Raw genomic sequence first — 19,354 nt, 5'->3', positions numbered from 1 at the left:
TATACCTGGGTAGAGGAGTTACACTGTCAAAGAAACATTGACCAGATGAACTCTATCCAGAAGACTACACCCAAGGTAGTAGGAGAAGGAAAACCACATCTCCCAAGCAGAAGCAGAATCAGCAGGGACATTCAATTGAGGAGAAGAAAAGAAACCCAAGCAAGGACATGAAGCTACCTGCATATAAGTAAAATAACAACAACAGAAAACGAGGGTAGATTTATTCCACGATGCTTATAGGAAAGTAATTTGGGGGCCGGCATAAAACATAATTTTCTAACAATCAGAGCTAGGAGATGTATCTCGTCACTCTCTCTGCCTACTTTCCAAGTCTTATACGACTCCCTGAATTCATATCCTATGTTCCAACCAAGCTCTTCCCCAAAGAGGTCCTTGCTCTCGTAACTAACTCCTGATTTTGCATTTGCTGTTCCTTTTGCCTAGAATGCCATTTATACACTACCTGAATTGGCTTGTACTCTTCCTTCAAGATTCTCTGAGCAAGGGTCACCTCCTCTAAGAAGCCTCTTTGACTCACCCATCTATGTATCTTCCCCAAGAGTCTATGCTTATAGCCTTCACAGCACTTTCTCACTACATTACAATAAACGGTTCTTTTCATCTCCAGTGCCTAGCACAGGCAGTCTAAGTTTTTTGACTGCTGAAGTGCCTGAAGAGAACAGCTTTTTTGTAACAGAATGGTGACTGGGTCAGGAGACTTCTATGGCTTTAAAAAACTGTAATTCTATTTTAATATTATCTTTGTAATGAGGAAGTATATTTTTAAGTCTCTATTCATAATACACACAAATAACTCTATTTCAGGCTTTTCTATTGAGAGTACACAAATATAAAAGATCACTAGTAAACACACATATACCACACATAGTTACCAAAAAAGAAGAATTTGCAGCTGTCACTGTGCCATAGGGCTTGATGAATGCAGGTTTTAGTTTGGCCATTTGCTCCAAGGAGGAGGGACGAATGCCATTATCTTGAGTAACTGTATCTTTTCCTATAAAAATATGAAGTTTTTAACTCTAAGGCACAACAAGCATTATATATCTTCTCCAGAGAAATACACTTTAAAAATTACAAGAACAAATAAAATGTAAACCACAGATATTCACTAAAGAGAAAGCCTTTCATAGTTATCAAGGTATTACCAAATTTGAAAATAAATTCTTAAGACTTTTGGGAAATAATCTAAATGATTTAACATTAGAAAGGATACCCTATTTTCTTAAGATATTCATTCACATCTGGCTCTTCTATACAGAAGAGATATGAATGAAGAATTTTAAAAACAGGCATGCACATAAGAACTAAAACATATCTGCAAGATCTAAAGGAGACGTAAAAATTTCTCTTTTTAAAAGTTTTACCAGGGACTTCCCTGGTGGTCAAGTGGTAAAGAATCCACCTTCTAATGCAGGGGACACGCATTCCAGCCCTGGTCAGGGAACTAAGATCCTACGTGCCTTGGGACAACGAAGCCTGAGCACCACAACTACTTAGCTCGCGCGCCTCAACGAGAGAGCCTGTGTGCCGCAAACTACGGGGCCCACGCGCCCTTGAACCTGCGCACCGCCACTACAGAGCCCACACACCCTGGAGCCCGTGCACCACAACTAGAGAGAAAAAACCCGCACGCCACAACTAGAGAGAAGCCTGCGCGCCGCAGCGAGGAGCCCACATGCCTCAACAAAGATCCCGCGTGCTGCAACTAAGACCTGACACAGCCAAAAATAAATACATAAATAAATAATAAAATAAAATCTTAAAAAAAATGTTTACCTACTGTTACAACAAGGATTGAAACTTGAGTCCATGTTTAAGAATAAAGGCTGAGTGTCTTGGAAAGAGAACCATCATATTTACCGGAAAGTCACTCGGGGTCTTTGGAGTTTTAGAAGAAATGCAGAACCCCCTAACACGTATCAAGAGCATTAAGAGCATTCTCCCCTACGAAGTGAAGCAAACTGTTTTACCTGGTACTTTGAAGGGCACGACATCAGAAAGGAGTCCTTCACCCTGTGCCTTTTTGGCCAGGCTGTGTGAGCGCAGTGCATACTCATCCTGTTCCAGCCGAGAAATAGCAAAGGCGGCAGCCAGTCGGTCCGCAGAGTGGCCCATGGTCTCATTGGTGGAGAACTCGGCCACTGCTGGAAGCTGGGAAAGGAGATATTCAGGACCAGGCACACTGTTCACAGGTGCTATACCACACCCAGGGTTATTTGGGAAAGTTAAAGTCTACTGTCAATCAAGACTAAGACAAGGGAAGTTCTTTCTGAGCAGGGCATCTCTAAAAAGGCTTACAAATTCAAATCTTCGAACCACTACTTTTTCTTTCTTTCCATCTTGACCAAATAATTAACCCTTCCCTGTAACTAACAGAATCTGCAACTGCTAGAGCATAGCTGAACCCATGCTGTCTCCCCTAAGTCTAAATCTCTGCAATGGGATGCTTCGGCAACACAAGTCTTTATGTAAGCGTTCACAATTCTCACCTCGGGTGACAGGAAATTCAATCTGAATTTAGAGACTAAAGACAATCGCTGACCCAGAGTCTTGGCCTTACTGAGATCCAGCATCATCTTCCTCATTTTCCTTGAGTGGCGAATAGGGACGTCAGACATTAACTCTACACCGCCTGCCACGACCACGTCACACTGGCCGGAAGCAATCAAGCCGACAGCTACAGGGCACAGGGCACAGGTACATGAGCATCTCTTGTATAGATAAACAGGTCATTGGTAATTTAAGCTGCTTTTCCTTTTTTTAAATTTAGGCTTCTTGATTTAAAATTCGTATGATAGTTACTAGCATTGTACAACATGTGTAATTAAGGTTTTTAACTCTTCAGAGGGATTAGGGTAAGTTTTTGAAATGACTAAAAATACATTCAACGCACTGGAGAAAAACAAGTTTCATTCAGGCTGTATGGACATCAACTTCCGGAAGTATCCACTGGACCAACTCTCAAACAAATCGTATTCTAAACCAGAACTTTGGGCATATTTTATATGCTCCCAGCTTTAGTTTCCATAATGACTTTTTTCCTATAAAGAGAATTTCAATTTCTACTAGAAGCTAGAGAAATTCTGGCTTTTAGATAGCAGACAGCCCCTTTCCCTCTTTATGGCCACTGGCAAGTATTGTGTCAGTTTACCCAGAAGCAGTCCCAGGCTGCGTGGAGTGGAGAATGCCCCCATCCCTGTCTCTGGCTTCATCCCCTGCCACCCCTTAGGTGGCAACCTGGACTTGATGTCACTAAGAGAGCACATGATGACCATATCTTTCATGTTTCCTGTCTTTTCACAATAAGGGTTGATGCTACAAAATGTCCCACAGATTTGCTACATTTTTTAGGAGAATTTGTAACTAATTATAAAAATGCCTAGATGTGGGGAAAAAGTAGAGGAAAAGAGTTGTATCACCTAAAGCAGTGACTTATCACTGTGACAATGGTAGAGGGAGGAAGGCCACAATCTTCGTTGGGGAGTATCATATTAGAATCACCTAACTAAAATCTAGCAGGTTATAAACTTCTCATGCCTCAAATCTGGAAGTATCCCTCCAATAAACAATCCCTGAGATAGCCAGCCACACTACTGATGGAGAAACTACAAGAACGGTTGTGGTCCTCAGGTACGGAGGGCAGGAAAAAGGGCTGAGAACTACTGTCAAAAATCAAAAAAATTTGGGCTTCCCTGGTGGCACAGTGGTTGAGAGTCCGCATGCCGATGCAGGGGACACAGGTTTGTGCCCCGCTCTGGGAAGATCCCACATGCCGCAGAGCGGCTGGGCCCGTGAGCCGTAGCCGCTGAGCCTGCGCGTCCAGAGCCTGTGCTCCGCAACGGGAGAGGCCACAACAGTGAGAGGCCCGCGTACCGCAAAAAAAACAAAAACAAAAACTTTAAACATTACCTTATTTTTTGAAACACACAGATCATTTATTTCTGTTAAGAGTAGTTTTTAATGATCATATAAAAGACAAAGGAGAACCAACATGTACCTTCTGTGGTCAAAAAAACATACCTGTGGTCATGGCTTGGTTGGAAGAGATGCAAGCCATGGTGACAGTGTGAGCAGGAGTCTTGTCAGAGAAGCCAGCTCCAAGGGCAGCCTTCAGGAAACAGAGTGAATGAAAGCATCACTTAGGAAGGCAGTGCTACATGTAAATGGCACTTTAAGCGATACTTCATTGTATGGTACATCAGGAAAGGATTTGAGGTCAATAATCCATAGAGTAATATTTAAAATAAAACTAAGCACATCACAGAAACGGTTTACTAATTTTTTGTCTAGCTATTAACCGACAAGCACTCTGCCAAGCTCCTTGTAGCCATTTTCTAGTGTGGTATACAAGCCTACAACAGTCTTGCAGTTCACCTAAATTCTTAGCAATGCTTTTCTCAGAGCTTTAAGGACATTAATATGTAATTTGATTTTAACTTGTTTAAATTTGCAAGTAAACCTAAAGTAAACCTGCTACACACAATTGAGGGAATGATGACCTATATCATGGTGTGGGGCTCTCATGATCTATGTTCCTGCAGTTATAAGGCTTAGTAGTAAAGCAAAGTCATCAAACATGAAAATCATTTCTGAAGAACTGACTCCTCATGAACAGATTCCCACACAGGTCCCTGCCTGCTTACACGCGTCTCTACTTTCACTGACTGCCTGATATTTCAGGACAGCACACCGTGATCCAACGCAAAGAGGAATTGGAAAACACGCCAAACATGCAAGAGTTCAAGTTGATGAAAGAAATTTTGGAAAACTGCCTGAGCCTCAAGTGAACCTCTGATAAATAAGGGTTAACAGTTAACAACTGGAAATGAGAAAACTGGTCAGGATGATGACACAAGAGGTGCTTCAAAGGAGAGTAATTTGAGGGGCCTTGAGAAAAACAGAGGCCCTCCTTTAATCTAAAAATGGACAAGAGGACATCTATTATTTTATTATACTATTTATTGAGTAAATTATGCTGCCAAAAAAACAATGAATGCCTGATTCCATTTTTGTTTATGTAAGTAACTAATGCATAGGTGCAAAAATAAAATACTTACTTTTATAATATTAAATTTTCACTTTAAAAACAAAGCTCTCAACAGCTCATCTCCCCCACCATCATTTACTATGAAATTCTGGTTCCTATTAAGGGAATTAATTTTTAGTGGCCTTTTTCTCAAACTATTTATCCTCAGAATACAAGATTTTCTATAATTTGGTAAGGTTAACATGTTTCCAAAGCTGAGATTAAAGGGTTCTGCTTCTTAACTGATTTTTGTCTTCATACTTATACTACCTATACTAGTTACTGCATTTACCACCATTCACCATAATCCACAGGGACAGAAATGTGTTACCGTAGTGTACATGCAACATGACCTTACTCTGGTCTTTCCAGTGAGGCCTGATACTAAGTGCCCAAACACTCTGTTGAAAACTACCCGCTGGCAACTGCACCTCAGCCTGTCAATGTAAACCAACCCAGAAGGAAGAGAGAGGCAAGTCTCCAAGGGGAAGGGGAGGAGAGCTTCCCAGTGGGGCAAGTGTAAAGGGCACTGAGGTTGTAATGGCCTGATCCTCACGTGGTCCTTTCTAGCCTGTGTCACACCCTTGGCCCCAGATGACTCTCAAGATTGAAGGAACTTTAAATAGAAGTGGTTGATGGTGAACCTTGTCTACATGTTTCTATTTAAAGTCTGAATAGCTCTCAAGGCAAGCTTAGGCTCTAGATAGTACAATGAGGGGAAAGGAGGAAAATGCCTCTTAGTTAAGTTGGAGAGCAGGGAAGTATGCTGAGGCCTTTCAGTGAAGTCAGGTTCATGGGAACTCAGCAGCAGAAGCCTTTCAGGATTTCATTATTACACTATTAATACAGACAACAGGTGCTTAAAGTTTTCTAGCTGGAAGTCACAGTAGCCTTTAGGTTACAAAACAACTATAGAGAGACATACTTACAATATATCCCCTCAATTTAGCCTTTAGTATTAGTACAGAGCTGGGAGAAGAAATCTACCACATGTCAATCAATAGCTGAGATTTGCATATGGACATAAAATTTCCAGAAAAAAATTTAGAAAAAAAAAGCATTATGGCTTTAGTGTTGGGATAGAATAGAAATATAGAGAAAACTGAAACAGATTTAATATTTACTTTTTAAGCACTCTTACAAGAGTCACTTTGTTTTTTTCAGAATATAAAAGTTGAAAATGTTGATATACTCATGAAGTTGTCATATCTGATACATTTAGAAGTGTGAAGGTCCAGGAAAAACAAAAAAATCAGGACGGGAAAAAAAACCCTCTTCCTGTTCTTTTTTTTTTTTTTTTTTTTCGCGGCACATGGGCCTCTCACTGTGTGGACTCTCCCGTTGTGGAGCACGGGCTCCGGACACGCAGGCTCAGCGGCCATGGCTCATGGGCCCAGCCGCTCCACGGCATGTGGGATCTTCCCGGACCGGGGCAAGAACCCGCGTCCCCTGCATCGGCAGGCAGACTCTCAACTACTGCGCCACCAGGGAAGCCCCTCTCTTCCTGTTCTTAATTCTTTCCTGCCTCCCTTACAATATACAGTAGCTGATTATGGCGGACTTCGGTAACACCAGGCCTTGAGCAGTCTTAACATATACTGATGAGTAAAAAGGGGGGACAAAACAAATACTTTCAGTCCTGCTCGTTTCCCCTTCTCTTGGCTGACAGTGGTGAAAGTTACTGACCTTCCAACTATACTGAACACAATAATACGGCAAGCACAAATCAGAAATAAAGAAAACGCTTAGCACACTGAAATGTGCTTTGGAGCCAACTTTACCCAAATAGCCACTTTTGAATTGAAACAAAGCCCAGAAAATGTTTCTGGACTATTCATTATGAAATGCCTGTAGAACATGCTGCAGAAGTTCCAAGGCCTGTCATATCTCAGCTGCCCAATAAACACTACATGGCGCTTTGCCAACTAGGGTAAAAGTAAACACCTGTGAAATAGTTAAAAAAAGAAACTGCTCTATGTGCCATCTAGTCAAAGGGAAAAAATGAATAAGCAAGGCTACCTCCAACAAAAACCGTGTTATGAAATAAGTTCTTTGTAAAATGTTGAAATTTCAAGTTAGAGGCCACAATATCTAGCATTACTAAAAGTCACATCAACCACACTTTGTCATAATCTCTATTTCCCTAAGAGAAAACAAACTAAAATATCACAAACCAGCTTAAATAACTGATTTGGTATATAGTATAAATATATTCCAGTATAGTGTACATCATTTGATTTATACTATAATTCTTTTAAATATAAAATAATTCAAGTAGTAAAATCACATTTAAGTCAAATATAACTTTAATGAATTTTAAAAACTTTTAAAGAGCAAATTCTATTAATTAAAACTCAAATTGATTCTCCTATCAATCTTTAAACAGTACAAAGTTTGTTTTACTCACCTCTCTAGCCACATTGCTTGTTTTCACTTCCTGTATAACTGTGCCGAAGATGATATAATCAACAACATCCTTTGGGACACTGGTCCGATGCAACAAACCCCTGCCAGCAGAAGTCCAAAGCAAAGAAACATTTCACACATTCAAGATAGTGCCATAGATCATCACATAAAGCACTACAGTTAACTTTGGATAAAAGGTTAACTTTGGATTTAAGAGTAGAGATTGGATCTTTTCCTTAATTTGACAAGCGTGTGGCGCCTTAACAAAGAAATTAAAGCCTAATTTAAAAAGTCAACCTCTGATGCTCAATTTAAATAGGAAGAATCATAAATAATTTGGAATATAATCTATAAAAGTTTTAAATCACTATGTTGTACCCCTGAAACTAACATAAGATTATAAATCAACTATGACCCAATAAAAAAATTAAAAAAAAAATAATTTGAAATAGGATAAAACAGATACATAAACCCAAAGTTTTCAGTCAAAAATCAAAGAGGGAGCTTCCCTGGTGGTGCAGTGGTTAGGACTCTGAGCTCCCAATGCAGCGGGCCCGGGTTTGATCCCTGGTCAGGAAACTAGATCCCACATGCGTGCTGCAACCAAGAGTTCGCATGCAACAACTAAGGAGCCCACCTGCTGTAACTAAGACCTGGTGCAACCAAATAAATAAATAAATATTTTTTAAAAAAAGAAGAAAAGAGAAACAAATAGAAAATTAAAGAGTAAAATCCCAGTTATGTTAAATTTGAAATATCAATATAAACACAATTTAAATAACATATATTTTTCTAGTTCTGATCACTGATAGAGACTAGAAGCAATAACACTCCAGTAGGAATGAGCACATCTTGAACTCAGCCTTGGTTTCTAAATGCCATTTACTAGCAAAGGTATTAACTTTTTTAAAAAAATTAATTAATTAATTATTTTTGGTTGCATTGGGTCTCTGTTGCTGTGTGCGGGCTTTCTCTAGTTGTGGCGAGCAGGGGCTACTCTTTGTTGCGGTGCAGAGGCTTCTCACTGAGGTGGCTTCTCTTGTTGCAGAGCACGGGCTCTAGGCGCGCAGGCTTCAGTAGTTGTGGCTCGCGGGCTCTAGAGCGCAGGCTCAGTAGCTGTGGCACACGAGCCTTGTTGCTCCGCAGCATGCGGGATCTTCCCGGACCAGGGCTCGAACCCGTGTCCCCTGCATTGGCAGGCGGGTTCTTAACCACTGTGCCACCATGGAAGCCCTAAAGGTATTAACTTTTTAAAAAATGACTGAGGCCAGGTCTAAGGCAAGAAAAGTACAAAGTGAACCTCTCTGATCTTTTTTGTGCCAAAAATAAGAAAGCACTCAAAGATTAATGGGACCATAGCAAAAACAGGACCAAGGGTGTACACATTTGACAAAATTCATAAAACTATACACTTAAAAATATGTGCATTTTATTGTATGCAAATTACACTCAAAAAACAATATTATACTAAAAAACAAAGGGGCCATAGAAGCCAACTTGAAGGAACTCCCACAGATAAACTATGGGATAATCTGAGCTTCAAAAAGAACAGTGACCAAGCTTGGCTTTAACACAATTAATAAATAAAAATTTATAAGTCCACATCACTTAAAAAAAAAAAAAAAGGAAAGCTGTTCTTTACAGAAAAATACCAACCAATAAATACAGGAAGAATAAAAGAATGATCAAAGTCATAATTTTGTAATCTCTAATGTAATAACTAATCCAGGCAAAAATTATCAATGAATGCTAAGACCATTTGGTCAAAAGTTGTTGGGGAACAAGATGTTTACATGGTGTTAAGATATCACTTTACAGGTGACTTACTAATTGCAGAGGAAAAAAATACACCTTTATAATCAAGAGATCTAGTGGTCTGATCACCATGACCGAGTGATTAGATTTAACATTACACATCATGCACCTCTTAACATGATGCAATACCCATGCGCTTTACCTATGAAGCATCCTTACCAAAAAATGTTTAACCTGAATCTGATCAAGCTTAGAGATCTAACTTCCAGTTTACAGGAAATTCAGAGGAAAGTTAAATATTACTACGAAGAAACATCCAGAATGTGGGACATTCTACAGGCCAGCTGGCCTGGTCTTTTCAAAAAGTCACTCTCGTGGCGGGTAGAGTGGAGGGATATCCTAAATTAAAAGAGACCAAAGAGACATGTTCATTTGTAATATGAACTTTGACCAGGTCCTGGTTTGGAAAAAAAAAAAAATGAAAAGAAAGGGCATTCTTGGAACAAGGGTGGGGGATTTGACTATGAACTGGATACTAGAAGTTATCATACAATCATTATCATCTTAGCTATGGTAATGGTATTGTGGATAACAGAGAAGGTCCTCATTCTTAGGAGTACTAGCTGAAGAATTTAAGGCTGAAGCATCAAGATGCCTGAAACAATGTCAAATGCTTCAAACCATATAGCTATAGAAAACATGGCAAAATAATAACACTTATTAATGCTGTGAGGGGTATTTAGGTGTTCACTTTCAATTTTATTGTACAGTTGACATTTTTTAAGACAGAAAGTTGAGGAAAAACCTGTAAATCTCCAGCCTGGGACCATAATCAGAAACAGCACCATTATCAGGAATGGGAAAGTAAGCTGGCTTCAGGGAAAAGATAATTTTTATTTTTTACATGCTGAGCTTGAGATACCTAAGAAAACAGGTCAAATATAGAGATTTGGAAGTCCTCTACATAAAAAAATAAAGATTAAGTAGATGAGATTTTTAGGGAAAAGCATGCATACAGAGAAATGCAAAGTTCTAAGGACTAAAACTTACAAAATACCTTTAAAAACGAGATAGAAGAAGGGATCCAGTTTTTTAAGAAGTAGAAAAGAATCAGTCAGAAAATGGAAGGAAAACCCTAATGGCGTAACATGAAGTCAAAGGAAGACAGTTTCAAGCACAGCTGAAAGTGTCAAATGCTACAGAAGACAAAGTCATTGAGGTCTGAGAAAACATTGGTGCGTTTAGTGATTACACAGTCATTATTAAGAGAAGCTTCCAAAGTATAGATACTGTAGAGCAATGGGAATGGAAGCAATTATGGGATTAAGGAGAATAAATGGATAGTAAGAAAAGAAAAGCAACTGCTGCTTTCATTCATTCTTAGAGGCTGGCAGGAAGAGGACAAACAGAACAAGATGGGCAAAAAGGTGCAAAGAAGGGTTTTTTCAAACTATGAAAGACCTGTAGCTGCTTAAAGACACAAAGGCAAAGCATCAATGAATGATACTGCCTTACATGTTGACTCTCATCAAATTATTCTTCCATCTGAATCTCATGCAACCACATCTAATTTTACATTTTTATTTGGTTTGCACAGAAACCTTCAGGGCTCATTCTAGGCTTTTTTCTAGATAAATAACCACATACCATCCCACCAGGGATACCAAAATCTGAGGATGCTCGTGTCCGTTAAATAAAATGGCAGAGTACAGTTGGTCCTCTGTATACACAGGTTCTGCATCTGTATTTGCATTATTTGTTCAGCTATCCTCGTACAGTATGAAGTTTCTAAGATAATCATCAAATATATGTATTGTATTTAGCCTGATCAACGCAGGACCAGCCTGATCAATCTAGCCCTACATTGTTTACAACCGGCAGCTAGCTACAGTACTCATTAAGGAATACTGTCATGCCAAGAAACAGTCACGCCTACAAAATAAAGGTCGCTGACATTCACCAGCTGGTTGAATTTGTGTAGCACGTATGGCTAAAATGAAGAATAAATGAATCTGATAAAATCTACTGTTTTTTCTCACCACATAAAAGTTAACATATCTTAGATATGGAAATTCCATTAAACATGCTATTTCAAGCGTAAAAACTGGAGAAGAGTACTTCTAATGAAGTAAGAACTAAAATGAAACTGCATTTACTTACGAAAGCGCTGCTCTAGCCAAATCATGTGGCATCAGGTCTTTATATCTGGGGAAAGAAAATAATTTAAACCAAAAGCCTAGAGCTTTAATAAAAAATGTTTTTCATTCTGTTTGAAATACCTAAAGAAATAATCTAACATATGATGCTATAAATGCACTTAACATCATCCCAAATGAAGAAATAGTGTGACTTTGCTATTTGTCAGCCTTAAAAGTCTGGCAAGCCTTGACTCCTTTAGAGCTGGGTAAGAAGCGAACAAGAATCTTGCCTACTATCGTATTGTTCAGCATGACACGTGTTAAATATTTAACATTTAATATTTTATTTAATAAAATATTTTTATTTAAACCCCACCTTTTAAGTTCTCCTTTATTTTATTTTATTTTATTTTGCGGTACGCGGGCCTCTCACTGCTGTGGCCTCTCCCGTTGGCGAAACACAGGCTCCGGACGCGCAGGCTCAGCAGCCATGGCTAACGGGCCCAGCCGCTCCGCGGCATGTGGGATCTTCCCAGACCGGGGCACGAACCCGCGTCCCCTGCATCGGCAGGCGGACTCTCAACCACTATGCCACCAGGGAAGCCCTCCTTTATTTTATTTTTTAAAAATTCATTATTTATTTTGTGATGTCTCAAGGGACATGAGCAATACATTAGGACTTTTAAGAAAATTTTGTTTTGAAGTAATTTGAGGTTTACAAAGAATTGGAAAGATAGAACAGAGTTCCTGTATACCCTTTACCCTGCTTCCTCTAAAGCTAATCTTACATAACCATGATGTACTTGTCAAAACTAAGAAATTAATACTGGCACAATACAATTCACTAAGCTACTAACTTTATCTGGACCTCACCAGTTTTTCCACTAACGCCCTTTTACTGGTCTGTTCCAGTAAAAGGGCGTTATGCATTTTGTTGTCATGCTTCCTTAATCTCCTCCAATCAGTGAAGTTTCTCAGTATTTCCTTATCTTTCTTGACCTTGACACTTGGAAGACTGGGGTTATGGATATGAGGGAAGTGTATCACAGAGGTAAAGTGCGCTTCCCACTGCTTCTTATCAGAGTGTACGTGATAGCAACATGACTTATTACTGGTGATGTTAACTTGATCACTTGGTTAAAGTACGGTTTTCTTCACTATTTTTCCCTTTCTGAACTCAATTTGTTAGAAATGAGTCACTACTCTGGCCCTTACTCAAGGGGAGAAGAATTAAGCTCTACTTCCTAGTGTAAAAAGTAACAAAGAAATTATGGACACATGTTAAAATCATCACAGTAGTTAATAAATACTTGAGGGGAGAGAGTTGAGGCTATGCAAATATCTTGTTTCTTCTTAACATTTCTCACCCACTAATTTTAGCATTCATTCGTAGATCCTGGTTGCAGCAATTATTCCTGTGGTGTTCTAATGGTGATTTATTTATTTTCCTCATTCCTTCTGCATGTATTAATTGAAATTATTCTTTAAGAAAGATTTGTCCCTTCTCTTTTATTTTTTATTCAATCATTTATTTATATCAGATTGAACTCATAGATATCTGATGTATTCTTTGGGTTATGGTATAATACCATGATAACTTATTAATTAAATTGTTCCAGGTTTTGTCATTGAAAGTTATTTTAGGTTCGTCCTGTCTCTATTTTTTTTTTTTTTGGCGGAGCCGCATGGCTTGCAGGATCTTAGTTGCCTGACCAGGGATTGAACCTGGGCCCCTGGCAACGGAAGCACCAAGTCCTAACCACTGGACTGCCAGGGGATTCCCGGTCCTGTGTCCTATTGACATGCTCCATTTTCTAAAAAATTAATTAATTAATTAATTTTTATTTTTGGCTGTGTTGGGTCTTCGTTTCTGTGCGAGGGCTTTCTCTAGTTGTGGCAAGCGGAGGCCACTCTTCATTGTGGTGCGTGGGCCTCTCTCTCACTATCGCAGCCTCTCTTGTTGCGGAGCACAGGCTCCAGACACACAGGCTCATTAGTTGTAGCTCACGGGCCTAGCTGCTCCATGGCATGTGGGATCCTCCCAGACCAGGGCTCGAACCCGTGTCCCTAACATTTGCAGGAAGACTCTCAACCACTGTGCCACCAAGGAAGCCCTATTTTTTTTAAGCACTTTTTTACTTTCTGGCACTCCAAAATGCTCCAGGTGCATCCTGTATTTTTTTTTGGCCCAGACCTAGTCATTCTTCTAGGAAGCCTGGTTCCTTCTACTGAAGAATGGGTATTTAGAAACCAAGATGTGGATGTGAACTCTGTTTGTCTATTTAAATTTAAAAAATAAATTCCCTTTATTTTATTTATTTATTTTTTTGCGCGGTACGCGGGCCTCTCACTGTTGTGGCCTCTCCCGTTGTGGAGCACAGGCTCCAGACGCGCAGGCTCAGCGGCCATGGCTCACGGGCCCAGCTGCTCCGCGGCATGTGGGATCTTCCCGGCCCGGGGCACGAACCCGTGTCCCCTGCATCGGCAGGCGGACTCTCAACAACTGCCCTTTATTTTTAAGTCAAAGATTTAACCATTGGATTAAATAAGAATATTCATTCTTTAAATTCCTAAAAATTAAAACCTAAAAAATCCAAAACTGTTTTTATTTTTACTCTGAATCACAGAAGAATCATCAGTAGTTTTAAAAATCTTTCATAGGTAAAACCAGTTCCCTCAAATTTAGAGCAGAAGAACTTGGGAAAAAGTTGTGTGTCAATTTTAAAATGTCTGAACCATAATTATTTAGCATTTTACAATCTTTATTCTCATGCTCCTATACCCCTCTCTACCAGGATGCCTGATAGACTCCCAAATGTCACTGCTGCAGTGTACGCCTAAGAGTGCTTCCAAAGTGCTTTCTACCTCTAAGAAAAACTTGGCCTTTCAAATATCACTCAAGTTGAAAGCAAAGTTTCTTCAAATTAAACAGAAAAAGATCTTTTTCTACCTAGAAAATGATTTTCTATTATAGAAGACTTATTTGTCACCTCAATCATAAGATTAATAATACGACTTAACTATTTGTCTTCTTCATAAATTCTTCCTTCTATATTATTTTTTGGTCACTTTTGTTCTGTACATGAATATTACCTTAAAATTTTTATTCTTTCTTCTCTATTAATTATATTTTCTTATGTTACTCAATGCTCTTCTCTGTGTCACTAAATTACTCATGAACTTTATCTTCTTTCTCAATTAGGATCCTAAATTAAACTAAAACACAATAATAAAACACAGCAAAAGGAATAAACCCTATGCTAACGTGCTGAATATCTCAAACTTCACGCAAATACCAATTATCAAAGCAAATGTTTAAATAATATAAGTAAATATAGTTGAGCATGTTTGTATTTTTTTTAACAGCTAGTAAAACAGTCGGAATCAAACTTCTACACAGTATACAAACAGCCCTTACAAAAAAATGGTCTTCCTAGCTAAGAATTTTCTTCTCTTGATGGATCTTTCTTTTCCTACCGTGTTACTGCTGAGTACAGGGAGGATCCCCTCTTATCACTTCCCTGCCGCTAAAGCTTCAGATTCTTACTCTTACTGCTGTTGTATCAGTACAGGAAAGTTATAATACTATATTGAGAGAAGAGGGAGAATGAAGAAACTTCACCAGCATTCACTTACATAAGAAAAATACTCTCTAGGTTCTAAACCATCGTTTAAAAATGAATGTTTATTGTTTGTGTACGTATGCGCGTGCACACATACACACACACAGGTCTGTATCTTCCACAAATGGTGCCATTATATACACTGCTCTGAACCTTGCGTTTTACACCTAACATATCTTCAAGATCTTCCCATATTAGTAAAGAAAGGTCTCGTTATTTTTAGCAGATGCCTGGCATTCCCTAGCAATATTTTTAAGTTAGTAACTGTTACTTCAAAATACAAACAATAGAACAATCTAAACAGAATAGAACCGATGTTTCATTTAGTTTGCACCTAGTTTCCAAAGTCCATCGTCAACTTTTGACAGCCTGGGCCTCACTTGGGGACAAAAAAGGAGGAGAAAAGTCTAGGGAGAATAGCAGTTTGGTTCTGGGGAACCTGGGGGCTGGTCTAGGATCATTCTTATTCCATTTATTTGGGGTTGTGCTGTACCAGGGTCTGGACCAGTCCATCAACTCCAATTCTGATAATTTCCAGGAAACCAAAGCCACAGATTAAAGGCCCTTCAGAATGCCCATGGGCCCACATCCTCCATATTCAAACTTCTGAAGAGACACAGAAACAACGTACAGTACTTATCTTCAGATGAGGAAAGGATATCTCTGTTAGAAGCAAACTATCTGGTCCCACACTAGGTTTTTAAAATATGACTGGTTCAATCTAACACTACATGAGGCTTACTCAGCAGAATGGATAAAAAACAAATTTTGTCACATTATTTCACCACTGGCTTGACTTATTCTGTATTAATTTCATGAAAATGTTTTTCATATATTAGTCCACTAGCAATAGTATTACCTCCTGGGTTACACTGACAAAGATCCCTTTTGAAAGTGCCTTAAAAAAAGGAATAAATAAAGTACATGGGGTGATGGATGTGTTAATTAACTCGACTGTGGTAATCATTCCATAATATATATACATATATATATATATATATATATATATATATATATATATATATATATATATATATATATATATATACAGTCATTATTTGTTAACCACACCTCAATACAGCTGGAGAGAAAAAAGAAAAAGACAGAAAGAAAGAACATGTAGCAAAATCATTTCATACTTACGAAGTGCCTGACAGCAAAAATGGAGTGCGGACACCATCTACCACCACAATGTTCCTCATGTTGGGTTTGGCTAAGGTTTGCTTTGATTTCGCCTTGACAGCTTTAAGAGAAAGTTCAAAGAACAATTAACTAAAATATATGAAGTCAGGGATTTCCCTAGCAGTCCAGTGGTTAAGATTTCACCTTCCAATACAGGGGGTGCGGGCTGGATCCCTGTCAGGGAGCTACGATCCCACATACCTCGGGGACAAAAAAACACAAAAACATAAAACAGAAGCAGTATTGTTAACAAATTCGATAAACACTTTAAAAATGGTCCACATCAAAAAAATCTTAAAAAAATAAAATAAAATATATGAAGTCAAATGACTTTTTACATTTTTAAAGACAGACATTCTAAGAAGAATTATATCATTCAATGCCAAGTTGCATTTGTCATTTACTAAACCACTTCAACTAAAAAAAAAAAAAATGATAAGGTTGTTTATGCATTAACAAATTGTTTTTTGGGTGTTTTTTTTTTTTTTTTTTTGCGGTACTCTGGCCTCTCACTGTTGTGGCCTCTCCCGTTGTGGAGCACAGGCTCCGGATGCGCAGGCTCAGCAGCCATGGCTCACGGGCCCAGCCGCTCCGCGGCATGTGGGATCTTCCTAGACCGGGGCACAAACCCGTGTCCCCTGCATCGGCAGGTGGACTCTCAACCACTGCGCCACCAGGGAAGCCCTTTTGGGTTTTTTTTAATCAAATGTTTGACAATCTATTCCACTGAAAGCAACCAATTAAGTCTGCCCTTAATATTAGAAGTTACAATGACTGATATCATTTAGTCTTCATATAGCTTAATATTCTTGCTTTTCTATGTAGAAATAAAGGCATTTGGTTGGTGACTACTACCATTCTACAAAAACCCAGAATGCTTCCTGAATTCTGGCTCAATTTGTCTAGTTATTTTCTAACATCAAAAGAGCAACCTTGGGGCTTCCCTGGTGGCGCAGTGGTTAGGAATCTGCCTGCCAATGCACGGGACACGGGTTCGAGCCCTGGCCCCGGAAGATCCCACATGCCGCGAAGCAACTAAGCCCGTGCACCACAACTACTGAGCCCACACGCCTACAGCCCACGAGCCGCAACTACTGAAGCCCGTGCTCTGCAATAAGAAGCCTGTGCACCACAACGAAGAGTAGCCCCCGCTTGCCACAACTAGAGAAAGCCCGTGTGCAGCAACAAAGACCCAACGCAGCCAAAAATAAATATATAAAATAAATTTTAAAAAAAGAGAGCAACCTTTCTCTAATGTTTTAATTAAAAAATAAAACATGAACATATCCTGGTGGTTAAAAGAAGAGAAAGATAAACATAACTAAAATATGGAGAGTAAAACTAAAGTTCCCTCTTTATGTCCTCTGCTGCCATGTAATTTCCTTCCCAGAGGTAGATACTGCTAATTTGGTGTATATACTTTACCACTTTTTTTCTTTTTATGCATGTACATGCACACACTTGTGTATTATGTTTACTTTTCTGACTTAACAATATAGCTGGAAGATCTCTGTGTTTGTGTATCTACATGTGTCTCATTCTTTTCTTATTGCTGTTAATGTTGAAATTCATCTCCTATCACTATTCCCTCATTACCAGAGATAGAGAAAAATCCTAAAGAATTGGGAATAAAATTTTAACAATCACCTTACCACACCCACTTATGTCATAGAGAGCTACTTATGATAAATATCTACAACCAACTTTAAGAAAATAGTGAAAGCTAAGAGTCATGATAAAATGGGGTACAAAGATTCTCCTCGCAGCTCTAATTGGTTGGTGAAGGAGACAAAGGCACGTGGAGATTATCAAGGAGACTGTAGCAAAAACAAGCATGTGGTGCTAATGGCCAAAATAAAGGCAGTATCATTGTGAATGGAAAGGAAGGGACCAATACAAGAGATTTTATAAGGGAAGACTATGTATTTTGGTGACCAATCAGATATGGAAAGAAAGGAAAACAGGATTATAAAGGAAGCTTAGAGACTAAGAAAACCTAGTTATTCTACACAGAGTAAGAACTGGTTTTGGAAGAAAAGTGACCTCAATTTTAAACATGCTAACTTTGAGGTGATGGAGAGACACCCAGGTGGATATGTACATTTGACAGAGAGCTAGAAATGCAAAACTAAAGCTCCAAAGAGAAGTGAGGTGTAGCTGGGAGAGCCATGATATATATGCATTTTAGAATACAGAAGAGGCAGATGCCCCCTTGGGTCTTGCCTGCCACTCCCTTACGTTGTACTCAATAAATCTCGCTTTCTACCCTCACTTCTGGCTTGGTAAATTCTTTTACCACCCATGTTGCCAGCCCCATCGCCACACTGTGGGCATTTTGATGGCCAGTACAGGGATCAGACTGCTCTCTCCTCTCTCTGCCGTTTCTGATCCGTCTTCCACCAGGTAGCGATCGGCCTGCTGACTCAGGGCAAATGGCCATGTCCACTCCTTGGTGGAACCCAAAGGCCTCCAGGACGAGACTCCAACTTGCTCTCACCCTAAGGGGTACATTCTGGAAATGGTCTTTTCTCCTCTTCAACACTGCCGATGGTCTGAGGTCTCTGGAGACCGGGGACTGCGTATCCTGGCCAAGGCGACTCTTCAGCGGACCTAAAACCCAGTCCCATACCGACCAACCGTCCCTGCCTAATCGGGTGGCAATGTCCTTTGGCCCTAGCCTTGGTACTCCTCACTTCCAATGCCTGGTGCAGTCGGCAGCAGCGGCTTGGTGAATCCAGGCATGCTGTGAGATTCCCCTTCTCTTTCCATCTTCCCTTGAGGACCGTCCATCCTGATCCACCAACATTTCCAGGTACTTCAAGTGAGTCACTACAAAAACGATTTCATTCCATCAAGCTACAAATGGTGACAAGACAAGGATTCCAACCTCTAGAATCAATATAGTTGACTACTCTTGAACAGGCCTCCCCAAATTTCTATTCACACACTATCCCACAGCCCTATAGCTGATCAGCAAAGCCAACTGGGACCCCACATCGCCCCTTCTCAGCAGAAGTAGCATGAGATGATATTGTCACCCAGATGTCAGTGATTTGACTTTGCTGATCTGTTGGGGGGAATTATGGAGCTTAACAATACAATAGCCATCTTAGGTTGGGGAGGTCCTTTCAAGATAAGACAATCACACCCTCCCCCAATGGAAATTACCAACAGTCACAAGCAGTTGGTATACCAGGAAGATT

The 19,354-nt window shown here is 39.5% G+C and overlaps 1 protein-coding gene across 7 annotated transcripts in view; it reads right to left on the bottom strand.

Moving 5' to 3' along the window:
• The window catches only part of HADHB (hydroxyacyl-CoA dehydrogenase trifunctional multienzyme complex subunit beta), a 38,269-nt gene that overhangs the window by 7,445 nt on the left and 11,470 nt on the right, over positions 1 to 19,354 (bottom strand). For 5 of the 7 annotated variants that reach the window (XM_032653782.1, XM_032653786.1, XM_032653789.1 and 2 more), the window contains 7 exons: positions 16,113 to 16,212; positions 11,369 to 11,413; positions 7,455 to 7,554; positions 4,042 to 4,129; positions 2,511 to 2,698; positions 1,992 to 2,172; positions 894 to 1,015 (listed from right to left, as the gene is read on the bottom strand). In XM_032653782.1, the coding sequence (XP_032509673.1) occupies positions 894 to 1,015; positions 1,992 to 2,172; positions 2,511 to 2,698; positions 4,042 to 4,129; positions 7,455 to 7,554; positions 11,369 to 11,413; positions 16,113 to 16,212 (824 nt within the window). Of the gene's footprint in view, positions 1 to 893; positions 1,016 to 1,991; positions 2,173 to 2,510; positions 2,699 to 4,041; positions 4,130 to 7,454; positions 7,555 to 11,368; positions 11,414 to 16,112; positions 16,213 to 18,648; positions 18,809 to 18,844; positions 18,981 to 19,354 lie in introns of those variants that run through there. The other 2 variants (XM_032653784.1, XM_032653788.1) reach the window with 2 other exon arrangements.

Source organism: Phocoena sinus, chromosome 13, assembly GCF_008692025.1.
Source record: "Phocoena sinus isolate mPhoSin1 chromosome 13, mPhoSin1.pri, whole genome shotgun sequence".
Classification (NCBI taxonomy): Eukaryota; Metazoa; Chordata; class Mammalia; order Artiodactyla; family Phocoenidae; genus Phocoena; species Phocoena sinus.
Note: the sequence above shows the minus strand (reverse complement) of the source record. Positions and strands in the feature narration are given on the sequence as shown.